The sequence below is a fragment of the Spermophilus citellus genome, assembly GCF_964194105.1.
Source record: "Spermophilus citellus genome assembly, chromosome: 17".
NCBI lineage: Eukaryota > Metazoa > Chordata > Mammalia > Rodentia > Sciuridae > Spermophilus > Spermophilus citellus.
In genome coordinates, this window is record NC_138199.1 from 75,715,620 (window position 1) to 75,732,949 (window position 17,330).

The 17,330-nt window shown below is 59.7% G+C and overlaps 2 protein-coding genes across 6 annotated transcripts in view; one reads left to right on the forward strand and one right to left on the reverse strand.

Moving 5' to 3' along the window:
- Nucleotides 1-332: 332 nt before the first annotated feature.
- ENGASE (endo-beta-N-acetylglucosaminidase) lies at nucleotides 333-10,167 on the forward strand. Of its 4 annotated transcripts, none has more exons than XM_081271065.1 (14): nucleotides 333-479; nucleotides 1,937-2,007; nucleotides 2,153-2,354; nucleotides 3,185-3,333; nucleotides 3,782-3,939; nucleotides 4,642-4,790; nucleotides 5,123-5,288; nucleotides 6,078-6,181; nucleotides 6,523-6,631; nucleotides 6,809-7,003; nucleotides 7,804-7,936; nucleotides 8,392-8,500; nucleotides 8,819-8,933; nucleotides 9,078-10,167. In XM_081271065.1, the coding sequence occupies exons 1-14, from the start codon at nucleotides 352-354 to the stop codon at nucleotides 9,492-9,494; spliced, it is 2,205 nt and encodes a 734-aa protein (XP_081127191.1). In that variant the 5' UTR covers nucleotides 333-351; the 3' UTR covers nucleotides 9,495-10,167. The 4 variants fall into 4 exon arrangements, with proteins under 4 accessions (XP_081127191.1, XP_081127189.1, XP_081127190.1 ...); XM_081271063.1 differs by having other exon boundaries at nucleotides 6,809-6,999; nucleotides 7,788-7,936; XM_081271064.1 differs by having other exon boundaries at nucleotides 6,809-6,999; nucleotides 7,788-7,936; nucleotides 8,395-8,500.
- A 4,200-nt stretch (nucleotides 10,168-14,367) lies between these two features.
- The window catches only part of RBFOX3 (RNA binding fox-1 homolog 3), a 301,360-nt gene continuing 298,397 nt past the window's right edge, over nucleotides 14,368-17,330 (reverse strand). For both annotated transcript variants that reach the window (XM_081270073.1, XM_081270072.1), the window contains 2 exons: nucleotides 16,448-16,526; nucleotides 14,368-14,847 (listed from right to left, as the gene is read on the reverse strand). In XM_081270073.1, the coding sequence (XP_081126199.1) occupies nucleotides 14,803-14,847; nucleotides 16,448-16,526 (124 nt within the window). In that variant the 3' untranslated portion in view covers nucleotides 14,368-14,802. The remainder of the gene's footprint in view (nucleotides 14,848-16,447; nucleotides 16,527-17,330) is intronic.

A 17,330-nucleotide genomic window follows, 5' to 3' on the forward strand; every position in this document is an offset into this window, starting at 1 on the left:
GCTGACCCTGTGACTTCTGGTAGATTCCATTTATCTCAGAAAAGCCTCGGTTTGCACACACAGCGCGAAGACGCGGAGAAACCTCCAAATCTCCTGCCAGGGGGCTCAGAACCCTCCTAGGCCCCGCCCACAGGCCCCGCCCACTTCCCGGCCCCGCCCCCAGCCCCGCTCGGACGACTTATTCCCCGCCTGCCCCGCGGCCTAGAGCCCCAGCGCGCTGAGTCCCGTGGAGCCCAATCGCAGCGCGCTCCCGCGCTACGTACTTCCCATTGGCTGAGGGCGGGGGCGGGGGCGGGCCCGGGCCTGCGATTGGCTCTCGGAGCCGGTGTCGCGGCGGCCAAAGCGCCAGATATGGAGGCTTCCACGGTGCTGACCCGGGCCACTGTGCGGCGGCTGCGGCAGGGACCGGCGGCCCCGGAGGCGATGGCGCGGAAGGAGCCGGAACGGTTGCCCAGGCGGCAGCGGCGGCCGGGGCGTAGGTGGGCACGGCGGGGTCCGGCGGAGGGGGGGCGGCACCTGGGCCCAGGTCCCCACGGACCACCAGGGCTGCGGGTGCGTCCCACCGCCCGGCCCGCCGCTGCGAGGGGCAGACCCCCAAGCGAGCCGCAGGGCCTGTCCCCTCCTCAGAGCTGGGTGCCACGGCCACTACCCACATCCCGCGAGGCATTTGCAATGGCCCAGCAGCTGGTGGAAGGGGTTGGCTTTCTGAAGGGGTGACACTTGAACTGAGGCTTGAGGGAGCAGCACAATGGTCAAAGGTCAGAAAAAGGGCCCCCTCTAGGGGCCATTTGCCCACCTGGAAGCCCCTGGTCAGTTAGGACCACGTGGTGGCAGACCCCGCTTGGTTTTCAAGCCCGAAGCAATGAGGCGGATGAGCGTGGACTGGAGGTGGGCAGCCAATGGCTGTTGGCTGGTGGGAAAGCTTTTTGGATAGGAGGAAAGTCGGGATGCCCTTTCCTCCTCCTGGAGGAAAAAAGGTGACAACGGCAGCAATGTTCCGAGAGGCCCTTCAGGGAGCAGCCGAAGGGTGGACAGATCATCCCGGAAGGGGGCTCTGGACGGGGGCTCTGGACGAGGAACCAGGGGGAATGAAACTTGAAAAGAAGCATTTTCCTTGGCACCTCCACTTTCACCTCAGACGCTTTTGCAGTTCCCAGAGGTTCTCTGCCTCAGGGTCCTGCAGAGGGAGTCGTGCTGGCAGGTGACACCCCAGTGGACAGAGGGGCAGCCTCAGGCATTGAAAGATTTAGAGAATTCAGACACTGATTCCCATGGTCCTAAATGGCTGCTGTAGTATCTCTCGATTCTTAAAGTCATATATATACATATACACACACACACACACACACACACATATGATCATATTTTTAATATGATATATATTTTAAGCATATGAGTTTATATTTTTAAGTGTAGGTGTGTGTGTGTATATATATATATATATATATATATATATATTTATATTGAATCAGAGCTTTCCGTCTTAATGTACCAAAGGCACTGTTTCTTGTGTTATCGGTCCATGAAGGCTAAAGAGTTAGTGCTGTGGAATACACTTAGGGGAAGGAGGATGGGAGGGGATAGGCCAGGAAGCCTGGCCCTTGCTCTCTTAAGACAGTACTTTGTTGGTACCTTGAGTAAGTAGCCCTTATCCCTCGTCCCTGTGGACCTGTGAAGACTGTCTTTGGTCTTTGGGTGTGTCTAGCTGTTCTGGTGGGTGAGGTGTTTATTCACAGGAGTGATTTTTGGCATCTGTGTCCAAGTGGAAGCCCGTCCTGTTGCTAACACAGGCACCTGGAAGATCAGACAGAGCTCCTTAACTCCTCTGGTTCAGCACCTGTTTCCATAGCTTGTGTTAAATACCTACCATTTACTTCCAAGCATTTTTTTTTTACCCTTTTATTAAAAAAATTTTTTTAACTTTCTCTTTGCCTAGACTCAAAGAGGACCAAGAAGCAGCAGCGGTCTTTCGAGAAGTGGTCAGTTTCACTCCGGATCCTTTGCCAGGTAAGAGGATCTGGGCTCTGAATAATCTTCTGCATTACTCTGGGAGGGTGGCTCCCCACCCTCTTAGGTTCTCCCAGTCATCATGAAAACATTTCCACTATCCAGAATTTTCCATTGATTCCTCACTGCTTCCTCCTCGGACCAGTTAGATATTATGACAAGGACACCACAGAACCCATCAGCTTTTACTTTTCTTCGCTGGAGGAACTCCTGGCCTGGACTCCCCACATGGAAGATGGCTTCAATGTGGCCCTGGAGCCCTTGGGGTGTCGTCAGCCCCCACTGAGCAGCCGTAGGCCCCGGACCCTTCTGTGCCATGACATGATGGGCGGGTACCTGGACGACAGGTGAGGACGAGCTTGAGTTGACCTACTGCTGGTCATCCTCTGGTGGGCCGCGGGAGGGAGAATATCATGCAGTAAATAGAAGAAGCCCTGGACTGCAGTCGGGAGGCGGGCTCTGGACCGGCCGGGGAGGGGGCCCTCATCTGTGAGAAGATATGAGAAGGTGTGGTTGGGTGATCTCCTGTCTTCAGCTCGGAGTCATCTGGTTCCTTGAAACCTGGTGGACTTGAGGGGACACAGTAGGGATGCCCTTCTGTCTGCCTGGCCACTTGGTTTGTCTTTGTAGCTCTTCCCCACACCCTGTACTGGTCTGGGTCTGTTGGCTGTGGCTTCTGGTGCGCAGCTGTGCCTATCCCATTCCGGTGAGATCTGATATGTCCATAAAACAGTCTTGGATGTGGTGATTGGAAGGAGGCTTGAGTAGAGCTAGCCTGTACCCTGACAGGCAGGCCACGAAGCCTCACCTTCACACCAGGGAGACTGTCCAGGGCACTGCTGACCTCTGCAGAGAGGAGGTCACAGCCATGGAGAGCCTGTTTCCTCTCCTTTGTTCATCGGCTCACAGCAGCCAGAAGTGCCCAGTCCACACAGATGGAGTGGCAGGTGCCGAACACCCCGCAGAGACCCTTCTCTCCTGGCCGCCTTGACAGCAGGAGTGCAGCCTGTTCCTGCTTCTGGCTCTCCCTGCGTGGGCTGCCCACAGCAGGCTGTCTGCCAGTGCTGACTGAGGGGAACCTAGGAGAGACCTTGCTCAGGGCTGCGTCTGTTCCCCTGAGCTCGCTGTGTCCTCATGCTGTCTCCTGGGACCTGAGTTTGTTCTGTTTCTTCACCAGGTTTATTCAGGGCTCAGCGGTGCAGAATCCCTACTCCTTCTACCACTGGCAGTACATTGACATCTTTGTGTACTTCAGCCATCACATGGTCACCATCCCCCCCGTGGGCTGGACCAATGCTGCCCACAGGCACGGGGTCTGTGTGCTGGGTAAGAGCCAGGCTCATTGGCACAACACTGGGTGACCCAGCAACTAGAGGTGGGGCTTTGTCTGCTTCCTGATAGGGGCTGGCTCAGTGGCCAGGTCAGGTATTTGCACCCTTCTGGAGACAACCAGACAGTCACTGTTTCCACTGGGCAGTTGGTCACTGCTAGTGGCTAGCATGAAAGCCGCTGTACACAACAGATGGGCAAACAGGCTGGTGTTGCCTTGCTCGCAAGCGCGGAGTGGCTGACTCTCCCGGTGAGGCAGTTCCTCTCCAGGTTGGAGCCGAATCCAGGTACTGGTGTGCACGTAACCACACTGCTGGGCCCACTGGGTGTCTCCGGCACTAGGTGAATTTGACGGTCTAGCAGGTTTTCCAGTGCTGCTTATGCTAGCATGTTGCAGCCCCCTGGTGGAAGGTAAGGCCTGACTCATTCCTCTGCTTTCCCACAGGGACTTTTATCACGGAGTGGAATGAGGGGGCCCGGCTCTGCGAAGCCTTCCTGGCGGGGGAGGAGCGCTCCTACCAGGCGGTGGCCGACCGGCTGGTCCAGATTGCTCAGTTTTTTCATTTCGATGGCTGGCTGATCAACATAGAAAACTCTCTGAGTGTGAGTATGGCCTGGGCCTGTGCCTCTGCCACCAGCCCCATGTGTTGCCACCCCTCCCACCCCAGTCACAGCAGCAGAAGCCATTTTTTGTCAGGCAGAGCTGGCTCTGTGCCATCTCTGTGACCGTGGACCAGGATGGGTCTTCCCCAGGAGCCTTGAGTGTGCTGGCTGCACCCTCTCGCTCCCCCAGGGTGGCCAGGCCTGTCTCTGCCCTGCTGTGCCTTGGGCTGGGTGGAGCTTCCCTTCCATGGCTGCCCTCCCCTTCCTCTGTGTTGGTCTTTTCCTGAGTTCTGACCCATATCCTTCCTGTCCAGCAAGAAAGGAGTCGAACATCTGGCTGGATCCTTCTCTTTCCTTCTGTGAGGTTGAGGGGATTTGGGGACGGTGGCTTTTTTTTCTTTTCTCTTCCTGGTACCGCCATCTGGACTCAGTGGACCTTTACCACTGAGTGACATCCCCAGCCCTTTTTATTTTCTACTTGCAGACAGGGTCTTGCTAAGCTGCCTATGTCTGGTCTTGACTTGTGGTCCTCCTGCCTCAGCCTCCTGGGTAGTGGGGATCAGAGGCCTGCACCACCATGCCCCAGGACCCTGCCTTTTTTGCATGATCTTTGCTCCTCTGTGCTCCTGTCTGCCCTGGCATGCGTTCTTTTCCTGACCAACATACCTGGCCTGCCCAAGGGTCTGCCCTCTGTCTCCCCAGCTGGCCGCTGTGAGGAACACACCTCTTTTCCTGCGGTACCTGACCACTCAGCTGCACCGTCAGGTCCCAGGGGGCCTGGTGCTCTGGTACGACAGTGTGCTGCAAAATGGGAGCCTTAAATGGCAGGATGAGCTCAATGAGCACAACAGGTGAGCCCGTGGGCAGTGCCCAGAGGGAGCAGGCTGCGGGCCTGTCCATGGGGCATCCCACATAGGTCTGCGTGGGCAGAAAGAGTGGGAGGGCCCAGGTCCTGCATTGCCCTGATGTTCAGCAGGCAGAATCAGTGCACAGCTACCCTGGTGCTGTGCAAGGGCTGCGGGTGGCAACTTGTAGCTGGGCTCTGCTGTTTGGGAGCAGACTCTGTCCAGGGCAGCCTGGATAGATAGCCCGTGAGCCAGGAGCGGCCACCAGTATGGAGCAGGCTGAGTGCGACAGGCCTGTCCCTTGGGCCTGGGCCTCAGAAGGTCCCTGCCACCTCCAGGGTCTTCTTTGATTCTTGTGACGGCTTCTTCACCAATTACAACTGGCGGGAAGAACACCTGGAGCGGATGCTGGGCCAGGCGGGGGAGCGCCTGGCCGACGTGTACGTGGGTGTGGACGTGTTTGCCCGCGGGAATGTGGTCGGAGGCCGATTTGACACGGACAAGGTGGGTGGTGGCCTTTGGGCCAGAGGGCCGGAGGCCTGCAGGCCCTTCCTGGGCCTCCTCTTGCTGTGGACCTTCAGGCCCCAGCTGTACTTCAAGGGAAAGCACAGTGGCAGCTGATTCTCCCCAGAGTGGGGGCAACTGGTCCCTGAGGAATGGCAGCAGCCTTCCCTGGGACTGAACTGTCCCAACTGGAGCAGTCCCTGGTTTCAGGTATCAGCGAGCAGAAGCCTCCCGTCCCAAGCTTGTCAGGGCTCTCACCAGCCCTGACATCCTTTCTGGATCGCATGCTCTGGAGAGCATTGCTCCAGCTACCCCCTCCCCAGGGGACACGGAGGGCTGCAGGCTTCCCACGACAGCTCAGGGGTCCAGGACTGCGGCAGAGCGCCACGGTTGGGGAACAGCTGTGTAAAACGAGCGTGATTTCCTGGCAAGGGGACGGGCACTGGGGCCTTCGCCTGTCGGTCCTGCCCCTTCCTGGCCATAGGATGCTCAGGTGTTAGGTGAGCTTGAAGGGAATGGACCCCATAGCTGGAGTCTGCCTTGCTGCTCTAGTCTCAGGGCCACCCGTGTGAGTGGGAGGGAGGAGGCAGCGCACCGAGGTACAGTGCCCCAGAGGCACCCTCTGTACCTTCCTCTCGCCTGGCCAGCCTGTGGACCCACAGAATGAGGCCCAGAGCCCCCAGGCAGCGTTGGAGGGAGGGCCGTGGTCTTAGAGAACTGTCCCTGTGACCTGTGCCCAGCAGGTGTATCTGGATTCTCAGATCCCGTCTCTGACTTCTGTCCCCTCAGTCGCTGGAGCTGATCCGAAAGCATGGCTTCTCCGCAGCTCTGTTTGCCCCTGGCTGGGTGTATGAGTGTCTGGAGAAGGTGGATTTCTTCCAGAACCAGGACAAGTGAGCCCTCTCCCAGGGCTTCTCATGGGCTGGCAGGGGGGGAGGCATCCAGGTGTTCTCCAGGTATCCTGCTCTGGGGTGGCTACAGGAGGACAAGGGGACAACCTTGGCTGTCTCCTGGAGGGCTCAGACCAGCTGGGCTGGGGGACCAAAGACTGGGGAGCCTGAGTGGCCACTTCCTGCAGCTGCGCCCCTCTGGCCTGTCCTTAGCTGGGAGCGGCAGTCACTCTCGAAGGCCTGTCTTGGAGTTTGCGGGAGAACCCCGAGGCTTGACCATGGGCCCAGGGATGTTGCAGGGTCCTTTTAAGTGGACCGAGCTGTCCCTCCCTGTGTTTCTGTAGGTTCTGGAGTTTGCTGCAACGCTTCCTGCCCACACATAGCATCTGCTCCCTGCCCTTCGTCACATCTTTCTGCCTGGGCATGGGGACACGGAGAGTCTGCTATGGCCAGGTACGTGGGCCGTGTGCTGGGTGGACACTGTGGGGAAGGGGCCCTCCTCCCCGCCTCCTGGCTCAGCTGGGCAGGAGGGAGTGGTGGTGGGCGTGGAGACAGCGGCCTGCGGCACCTGCACCCTCCTGCTTGTGCGAGGAGGAGTGCACGCCTCTCCCTTTCTCTTTCTTCATGCAGGAGCAGGCCGTGGGGCCCTGGTACCACCCGAGTGCCCAGGAGACACAGCCCCTGTTTGGGGAACACAAGCTGCCCGGGGACGGCGGGGGCTGGGTGAAGATGCACTGCTGCCTGGAGGATGCCTGGCACGGGGGCAGCTCCCTGCTGCTCCAGGGGGTGATCCCACCTGAAGTTGGCAATGTGGCTGTGAGGTGCGTGAGTGATGGGTGAGGCGAGTGGCCGTCGGCTTCATTCTCTGTGTTGACAAATAAATGGTAGTGGGGCAGCCGAGGCCAGAATGAGGATGGTGGACAGGCCTAGTTTATTTCTTTAAAAAATTGGGGTCAATTGGGAGGCTAAGGAAGGAAGACTGCAGGTGTGAGGCCGCCTTGGCAACTTGGTGAGCATCTGTCTCAAAATGAAAGTTGAGCTGGGTGTGATGGTGCACACATATGATCCCAGCAACTCAGGAGGCTGAGGCAGGAGGTTGCAAGTTCAGGCTCGCCTCAACAACTTAGCGAGGCCCTGCCTCAAAATAAAAAATGAAAAGGCCTGAAGAAGTAGCTCAGTGGTGGAGCACCTCTGTGTTTAGCCCCAGTACCACACACACCAAATTTCAGTTCAGAGAGCATGGCGTGAAACCACTTCAGCCGTTCCCTTAAGCTGCATGCACGTTGTCATGCAAGAGATCTCCAGGCTTTGCCACCTTGCAGAAGCACCCGCGGGGCTCCCACACCCCCTGCAGCCCTGGAAGCCACCCTTCTTTCTGCCCCTGTGTGTGCGACTCCTGAGCTCATGCCAGTGGAGTCAGATATTTCAGAACCAGGACTTTTCAGCCCACAAGAGAATCTGGCCATGGGAAAGACTGTCCCCTAGTGGCGGCAGGACCGGAGTGTAGGGCTCCTGCTGACGGGCCTCCCTCTTCCTGGTGGATGCCGTGGGATCGCCCAGCTCCCCACAGAACGCCCCTGCCACCTCTCACAGGGTCTTCCTCTCTCAGGTTGTTTTCCCTGCAGGTCCCCGTGCCACCCAGAATATTTCTGTCCTTGGTGTATAAGCTCGAAGGGCCCTCAGATGTCGGGGTCGCTTTGGAGCTCACTACAGGGGATGCTGGCGGCTGTCACATTGGCAGCATCTCAGTGCTGAATGGTGAGTTGCTGGGGAGATCCCAGGAGGCCGTGGGGAGCAGCTGGGGTGGGCGGTGTTGGCAAGTCCTGCCTTCACTGTGGGGAGGGCAGCTGGGACAGGGAGGACTCACTTCCTAGCCATAACCTGAACCTTGGTTAGCAGCAGCAGATTCCTGGCTGGGTGGACTTGGGCCCCCTGCTGGCTGAGGCACTGAGAGGGGCCCGTCAGTGGGACAGGGAGATGGCACATTGGGAGAAGCTGGCATGGGCGACACTGGCCAAGCCCAGACATGCATCCCATTTGTTCTTTTCCAAAGTCCTTCCTGGTGGTCCCCCAGTGCCTGCACCTCCAGGGGTCTTATCTGGCCTATGGGAGATAAGGCCCCTGCCAGTGGACGTCTTACTCCCTCTGGTCTCCCCTACCCTGTATTTTTTGGGGGGGATTCTTCTTTCTCAAGCCTATGCCTCCTTCTCCAGCAGAGACAGGTTCCAGGCAGAGCCTCCAACCCCTCCAGGTACCCCCCACCAAGCTGGCCAGATGGGCAGGCCACTGTGGCCAGCCGCTCAGCGGGGGCTGGATCCAGCGGTAAGTCCCTCTATTTTGTGCAAGACCACAGGACGGGGTGGCTGCACATTGGGGGACTTGTGGAGTCACAGTCCCCAGTGAGAATATCCTGGACTTTCATATAGAGACCTTGGACTATTCCTCTGGGTTTGGGCCAGCCCCAAGATACAAGCCCAGCACACTTACTCAAGGTCGTTGCAGGGACCTGCCATAGATCTGGGGTCCCCACAACCTGGAGTACACCCGGTGTGCTTCTCCCCCTTGTGGCTTGAGCCTCTGCCCAGCTGGCCTGGGAGCGTTGCACTGAGCCAGCCTGACCAGCCCGTGCACCTCCCCCAGCTGCTACGAGGTGAGCCTACGTGGGTGCCTCCTGCAGGACCTCTTCGTGAACTTCTCACGGCCTCCAGGAAGCCGGAAGGAGGAGAGCTTCGCATGCCGCCTTGGCGAGATCCAGGTGCACATCCGGGAGGGTCCCAGCCGAGGTGTCTGTCTCCTGCCCTGGGGAGGGCTGCCTGGGGCTCTCCCTGGTCCTGCAGGGAGGTGGTCAGGCAGCCCCTCCTTTCCCGGGCCCAGCTGGCTGAGCCTTCTCTCCTGCCAGGTGGTGGATGCTGACAGCCTGCTGGCCCCTCTGCACCAGGTGCAGGACGTCACTGTCTCCCAGGTCCGCTGGCAGCAGCCCGCCCCTGTACTGGAGGGCCGACCCATCCGGCTTAGGCTCAGCTGCCTGCTGCACTGGTCCTACCTCCTCCTCCAGGTGCGATGCTTCCGAGTCCACTGCTGGGAAGGGACTAGAAGTGACTCTCCCAGCAGAGAGCCTCCAGGGCCAGAGAAGCCCACATTCCTGGGCCTGGCTTTTGCCAACCAGTACCGGGTGGTGGACTTGGTGGTGGAGGCTGCTGGACCCGGCCAGGATGGCCGTGTGGAGTTCCTGGTGGAGCCTGTGCCCAGGGAGGGCTTCCTGGTGCCTCAGGCGGAGTGGGGCAGGGCGGCCCTGCTCTATTCCTCCCCACGGTGAGGCAACCCAAGGTAGACTCCTCTTCACTCAAGACTCAAGGTTTCTTGGTGGCTGCCGCAAGCTGCCCTAGGTCCCACTAAGGAGGGTCCTTAGAGGGTTGCCCCCCAGCTCCGGCTGTGGCCTTTGGTGGGGCATTGGTTGTAGGAAGCAGATTGCTGACTGATGGTTCTGCTGTTGTGGGACCCCTCTCCACAGTGCGCGGTTCCCAGGGTAAAAGGGAAGGATCTGGGGAGGTTTTGTCTGGAAAATTACATAAAGGATGTTCCCTAACAGGCTGAAAGGCTTTGATGCTGAGAACAGTGAACTTTTGTTCCTGAAGACCCAACTGAAATGGTGGCAGGGAGGCACTGGGGCAGAGCAAGGGCCCATCGGAGGTCTTCTGAGGTGGCCCTCAGGGTGGTGGGCAGGAACGAGGGCTGTCTGTAGGGCAGGGCGGCAGAGATGGTGTCTTGGGGGATGGAGCTCAGGGCTGGCTGGCACTGCGTGTGTCATGCCCCCAGCTGGGGAAGGCGGGCTGCCACTGACCAGACCACTGCGGGAGCCAGCAGGCCTTGGCCTCTGCTGTGTCTCCTCCAGGTGACAGGCTCGCAGGGAGCTTCCACTCAGGCAGTGTGGCCCGGGGCGCCTGCCGCCCCTTTCCCTCTGCTCTCTGCCTTCCCCTCCCTGGCGGCTGTGGCCCGTTGACACCGTCTTTAGGCCTCGGTGGTGCGGCCTGGCCCCTGCTCTCCTTCGTGTGCCTGTGTGGAGTCTGCTGTGATCATGGACAGGGTCAGAGGTTCGCAGGGGTCGCCCCCAGGCCACATAGGGCCACTGTTGGGGTCACCTTCTCTGCCCCTGTCCTCTTTCTATGCTGGGGGCTGGGATACTCTGAGCCCAGCTGGAGGTCTTACCTGGGGCAGGATCTGTGGTAAGGGAAGAGGCCACCAGGTGGCCAGTGTAGGGGACTGACCAGCTGGACCAGGCCAGGAGCCTAGAGGGCAGGGGCTCAGCTCTGCCCCCTCCCTCCCTGTGTTCCCTGGTCCTCTCTGGAGTGGAGTTCCATGCTCCTTCCTGACTGAATGTTCTTCCATGTCTCCCAAGGGCCACCCAGCCCTCAGGTGGACAAGTGAGGACCCAGGGCACTGGGCAGGGCCATGTCTTCCCAGCTGGGGGTATGACACGGTGCCAGCCAGCCATGTCTCTCTGGCTAATCCAAAACTGAGGTCACCAGTGCTGGCCCTCCTGCATTCTAGACAGCTTGGGCGGGCTGTTCTGGGACCGGGAGACCATGGCCGTTCCTGCCGGCCTGCCGTGTGCTCTGCTCGCCGCTTTCTCTGATTTGGATCTCCAGTTTGCCATTCCCCAGAGCACCTGGAGTGCGCTCAGCCCGGGTGCCCAGAGGAGGCGTTGGGGTGCAGGGCTGGCCGGGCTGCCCACCTGGCCTTGGGGCCCTGGCTGCCAGATGCCCAACAGCCACGTCAGTGCCCTGTTTCCCCCGTTTCCCGGCGCCTGGCTTTATTTATTTATTTATTTTAAGTGCAAATATTTTATGTAGAGAAGAAGGGAAAATTTATAGTGGCAATTATTTTCTCACAGTCTGGTGAGCAAGCAATTAGAAGTGAGGGGGCTTAGTGGAGCATGGCATGTGGCAGAGCCATGCAACCCCGCTCCCCAGGAGCACGGTCCCCAGTCCCAGCAATACAAACTTCTATGCAAGAAAATTAATCTGCCGGCATTTAAGCCTGGGCCCCTCTGGTGGGTGTAATCACTCTGAAATAAATTATCCAATGTGATGAAAAATGAGAGCTCATGTCTTGGTGAGAGATCTGGCTCCTTCCCTGGCCCCAGCCCACGGCGCTTAGGCTCTTGGTTTGGATTCTGCTGCTTCCCCTCCCATTCTCCATCCTCACTTGCCTCTGGCCACTCTCCCAACTCTGCTCTGGCCCTGTCCATCCTTGCAGGAGCGAGGGCTCAGAACCTGGAGGTGGGAGAAGCGTGGCAGCTCCTCATGGGTCACAGTTCAGGGCTGAGAGAGAGGCCAGAGAGGCCGAGTCTTTGGGAGTCCTGGAGGGTCGTCAGCCACAGATGTGCCGTGTCCACCCCAGCTCTGTGCCCTCTTAGCATCAGCTGACCAGCACAGCTGTGGCTGTGCCCAGGCTGACCCTCCCATCTCTAGGCTGCATTCTGCCCCAGTGAGGTCGCGCTGCCCGGGAGAGGAGACCATGCCACTCCTCCCTCTGCCGGTTCAGTCTGTCCCCGATTAGGGTGCAGAAGGCCAGCCTGGAGAAGAGGGTTGGGACTTTAACATCTCTTGCCCAGAGGGTCTTTCCCCTCCCCATTGCCTCCTGGTGGGGAAAAGGTGCCTGTTCTGGGTGCAGCCTGCACCCCAGTCCTGTGTGTCCCCAGTGCCAGGGCTGTTAAATCAGAAAGAGCTGTCCTGGCTTGCAGAAAGAAATCTTTATTAATAATCTTAATAATAATAATACTGTTAATTTGAATGGTCACACCTTGGAAGCATACAGAATGGTAAGAAAGGAAGCCTGGGGCTCGGCTGCAGTCCTGGGGTGGGGGTCCGGGGCGAGGGGTCTGAGCTGCTGCGAGAAAAGGGTCCAGAACAGCCGAGGGCGGGGGCTCTGCGGAGGGTGGAGCCAAGGGCGGGCTGTGCACAAGGGGAATAGAAAAGGAGGGTCGTCCCAGAGCTTCGGTACTGACGCTGAATAGAAAGTGAGGTGTCGTTTATTTTTGAAGTTTCATGAGACAGTGGAGCTGTGTGGGGAGCCCGTGTGTGGTTTTTTTCTGCTTCCTTACTCCAGCTATCCCTGCCTTGCCGGGGCTCCTCGCTGCCACCGCCACCTGCTCTCTGCACCACCGGCCTCCGTCCCACACCTGCCAGGAGCCTGGAGGGGTGTGGCCCAGCTGGCCTCCCTGTGCAGGGCCAGCTCAGGCCTCCCGCCTCCCTCCCTCTTCTGTGGGCCCTGCCCTGGCTTGTTCCTCTGTACCCTAGCACCAGTGACTCCCCACCTGGCAACACAGCTGGGTGCTGGCCCTCCCTGGCCCCTCAGCTCCCTGGCAGGGGAGGGGTGGGGAGGGCTGGGTTCCAACAGGTTGGCCTCAGTCCCTTAGGCTGGGCCCAGGGCCCCTCCAAGAAGGGACAGAGATGGCCACTAGGTGCAAGTGCTCTGCCTCAGGGCCCACCAGTCCACCCTCCTGGGCGGGAGTGGCCCCCGCCAGCTGAGCTCCGTCTGCTCTGCTCTGCTCTGCCGCTGGGCACTCTCACATGGGGTGGAGGGCGAGGGGCACCCAGAGTTCTGGAGCCACATCAGCCCTTGCGTTGGAGTTGGACCCCAGGGCTGCTGGTCGGACAGCTAAGGACACGGACGGCACCGCAGGGCCTGCGGGGAGCAACGTAGGTGATGGGGCCATGCTGCAGCCCCAGGGATGACAAGCCACCGGCCCTCCCTGCACCCGCACCCAGCCCCTCCAGGGCACAGCGGCAGCAGATTGCGTCCTGCTGGCTGCTCTTCTGGCTCAGGCCATGCCTGGAGCAGGAACCGGGGAAGGCAGACTGGCTAGAGCCCCTGCTGTCCGCCATCAGGCCCTTCCCCTCCAACTCTCCCACTGCGCCCGCTGGGAAGGACACGTCCCCACAGCGCCGCCAGCTGGGCAGGGCCGCTCTCCACGTGCCCTGCGGGCCGTGCTCCTCGGTGCGGTGTGCGACAGACGCGGACTTGGACTCGGTTGGATGCCTCTGGGTTGGTTGGTTTTTTTGTTGCTTGGATCTTAACATCTTTTTTTTGTTTTGTTTTTTGTTTTGTGATTTTTTTTGTTTTTTTGTTTTTGCCCTTCATGGTCCGAGAAGGAAACGGTGGAAGGTTTCACTACAATAGAAACAGAAAGGCGGCACTTGCAGTTTCTCAGGAGCAGCCAGGCTAGGGGTCCCAGCACCTGCCCCTGCCCCTGGTCGCCGGCCCCCACCCTCCTGCAGGCTAGACCTCAGCAGACCTGTCTCCTGGGGCCAGTCAGGCTGCTGGTGGGTGTGCGGGGCCAGGACAGGGCTGTGGGAGGGCAGAGCCTGGCTGGAAGGAGCTGCCTGGGAGCTGGGATGGGGAGAGCGGAGGCCAGGGCGTGAGAGGGAGGTGGCAGTACAGGCTGAGCAGGGGGCCTGGGTGAGAAGGCAGAGTGGGAGGAGGGGTGGGGCAGGGTGCCACTGCGGAGTGGGACAGGTGCGCCCTGCAGCCCTGTAGTCCAGAGGGAGGCGCCCCTTCCACCTGGGGAGGTGCAGACACATGTGCCCTGGGGCCAGCACCTGGAACAGCCCTTCCTGCCTTGGCGGCTCCCTAGGCTCCCTGCCTGACCTCAGGCCCAGCCTGCATCCCCAGGACTGCCCGCAGTCGGGCAAGGTGGGTCCCTACAGGCCACGAAGCCGTGCACACAGTCCAAGTGAGGCTGGAGTGGCCCTGGGAGACCTGGGGAAGGGCACCCTGTGCTCCTCGCCTGCCTCTGGTGGAGGACTTTCCCCTTCCGGATGGACCCTGGGGACAGTAGGATGGTGCTGCAGCTCAGGGACAAACACCTGGAGGCAGGCTGACAGGGCCCACTGCAGTGCTAAAGCGCCACCTATGGAGCAGGAGGGGATCTGCCCCATGTCAGGCACGGGTCCTGGGGAGGCCCAGGGCTCAGCAGGGGAGGTGGCCCTGGGCCTGGGGTACTCTCTACATCTCCTTTCCTCACGGCAGCACCGAGGAGTCCCGGGGAGTGGTGTGGCGTCGGTAGCCTACACACAGAGCAATGTGCTTGTGACCATGTCATCATTAAAAATTTAATTAGAAACATCAGCCTCAACTGAGTGGGGACAGGGAGGGTGTAGCGGAGCCAGGTGGACCCTGGGGGAGGCCGGCTGTGCAGGGGGCTGGCTGTGGCAGCTGTGAGAGAGGCCTGACCCAGTGTTTCTAGAGCTGTGTGGAGCAGGCCGTCCTCTGGGTGCTACTGCTAGTGGTGGGGGCTGCCTGTGCTCCCCAGCTGGCCCCCGCCGTGTGCATACTGTACCTGCAGTGGCTTGGGCAGCACAACATCAACAAAGTCAAGATAGGAACCAAGGTTCAGACATACGGAAAACCAGGTCAAAGACACACACACCGTCATGGGCGGGGTGGGGAGCCCAGCTGGCTGGAGGTAAAATCTATGGGCTTTAGAGTCGCGGAGGGCCAGCGGCGCGGTCGCTGACCGGGAGGGGCGCACTGTCCTCCTGGTGGCTGTGCCTGGTGTTTGGGCTGTAGGGTTTGGTTTGGAATAGGCAGTAGTGTGAATGCTGTTAGGGGCGGGTCTCTTGCTAGTAGGGGGTGAAGCGGCTGTACCCTCCTCGGCAGAGGCTAGCCTGCAACATCAAAGATGGAGAACAGCCAATCAGTACCGTCCTTGGGTAAGGGGAGAAAAAGCAAAAAGAAAAAAAATAAGGAAAAACAAAAAGAGAAATTGCTAAATCCCGTTTTCTTTCCCCTTTTTAGTTGTCCTTGGGAAGAGTGGGTGTCATGTTGTCATGGCAACAGGGGGCAGGGGCCTGGTCCTTATGTGGAGTGGCTGGGGCCGGGAGGGGCACTCCTGACTCACAGGCATTTGAACCACCCCCTTGTCCTCCGGCAGAGGGAGGTCCCAAGGAGAGCCCCACTTTCTCGGCTCCTGAGGGGGTTTCCTGATGGCCCAGCTTCAGAGGGCCTCTCTGGGGACTGGCAAGGTCATGGTGCGGGGGGCTTGCTGGGCTGCGCTGTGTCCTGCCAGGGAGCTCTGGTCTCAGGGGCTCCTACCTTTGCTCTCCTGGGCCTCCCCACCCCCACCAGTTTTGCCAGAAAAGGGAAGAAAATGGCAAATACAAGAGAAGAAAAACTGGGGGGGAAATAGAAAAATCTCAGAAGTAAAAAGTGAAAATACAAGAGGAACCCTCTGAGAAGCAATGAACGCTTTTAGCTAGCAGCTGTGTTGAGGGCCCCTGTGCCGGAAGCCCAGGGCTGCAGCCACAGCCCCGGTCAGGGCCTCGTCCAGGGAGCCATGGCAGCCTCTGCAGAGCCTGCCCTCCTTGGCTGCTCACAGCTGCTGCGATGTCCAAGGTTTGTTAAAATTTTAAAAAGGCAAAGCAAAAACTGGGAGGGAGTAATCAAAACCAGGGAGGGGTGCCCCGCTCTCCTTCCCCTGGACGCCTCTCTCGACTCCCCAGGATGTTTTCATCTTTGATGCAGGTGGCCAGGCTGGCTAGAGACACGTCAGCACCCTGCCGGGGCCGGGGCACAGGAGGTGGGTGTGCACTGGAAGCAGATTTGGGGCACAGAGGGAGCTGGACCACACGTGGACAGCTGGCCACACACACACACACACACACACAGACACACTGGCCACACGCCTCTGGTAGCAGAGGTGTCCACCCTGCACTGCCCTCTTCACCCCTCAGGGATGAGGCCACTGGGAAGCGGATGCCATTTCTTCAGAAGCCCTGTAGCCCTGGAAAGTCCAGGAGGAGGGGCCTGGTGAGGGACAGTGGGTGGTCTGGTCCCTCCCCTATGAGCTGGAGGAGGGGCTGGGCTCAAACACCCCCCAGGGGAAGCCAGTCTGCCCCCCAGCAGCAAGCAGCCCCAGCTCTGGAACCTCTGGGAAGGGCAGGGGCTGTGGACAGGTCTCTGGCTTTCCTGGTGGTGGGAAACGAGGGGCCTTGACAGGACTCTGGTTATGGGCTCAGGAAAACAGGTCCAGTGGGGTGCTTCCCATCTGGTCAGACCTGCCTCCCTCAACAGGGAGAGGGTGCCAAGGGGCAAGCCCTCGCCCACCCCAACTCGAGTCCAGGCTGCAGTCCTTCCAAGGTCACAGGATGAGTTACTGGCTGGAGGTCTTGGCCTCTCTGCAGGGCCCTTCCCCACCCGCCTGGCCACACCCATGTGGCCTCCTTGCCATGACTGGTGCCAGGGGCCAGGTGGACCCAGACTTCTTACCATGGTTCCGATGCTGTAGGTCGCCGCAGGGCCGATGGTGTGATGGTAGGGGTCAGCAGCCGCGTAGACTCTGCCGTAACTAGGGGAAGGCACCGCAGGGGGGGGCAGGTGAGGGGCAGCAGGCCTCCCGTAGCCTCCAAACCAGTTACTGAATGAACCTCCTTCTGTGGGTCCCAGCCACAGGCCCCACCTCTCCCACAAGGCCCTCACGGTTCATCCTTCCTCCCTGTTTGGAAGGAAGGTTCTGGAACCCAACAGGACACCCTTTCAGTACGCCCAGGGTACGCTGACCTGACAACAGGCTACCTGGAGTGGGGAAGAGAGTCCTCACTGAGCTTGTCTGGAAGGAAAATAGACTTCACTCCCCCAAAGAACAGGAACCAAGTGCTGGGAAAGGGTTCCAGAGGAGAGAGGGACCTGGGGCAACCAGAGTCACGGCCACCAAGGAAGTGGCAGTGTGTCCCCAGATGATCTTCCTTCACCCCATTTATCTGTAGTGACTTCTTAGCTTCTTTCAGGACAGGCTGGGCCACGGGGCCCTGCATGCCATGATGCCAGAAGGGCCAGGCCGCCCCAGGTCAGAGTGGGTGTGTGGACCAGAGCCACAGCAGCCCTTGATGAAGTGCTCCTGCCTGGCCCCAACAGGAACTCTGTGTCCACCAGGCCAAGTGACCAAGGGAAGAGGCCCTGGGCACAGCCACTCCACGGGGGAAGTACTCGAGGCCCTGCCCCCTGAAACAAAGCCTGGCATCTAGAGCCTTCTCCCTGGGCCTGCTCACTGAGGGGTGGGGGGCTGGCTGCTCCCAGAGGGTGCACACTGCCTACCTGATCTCATCCCATTCCGCGGGGGAGGGGGCTGGGCACCTTCCCTTCTCTGAGCTAG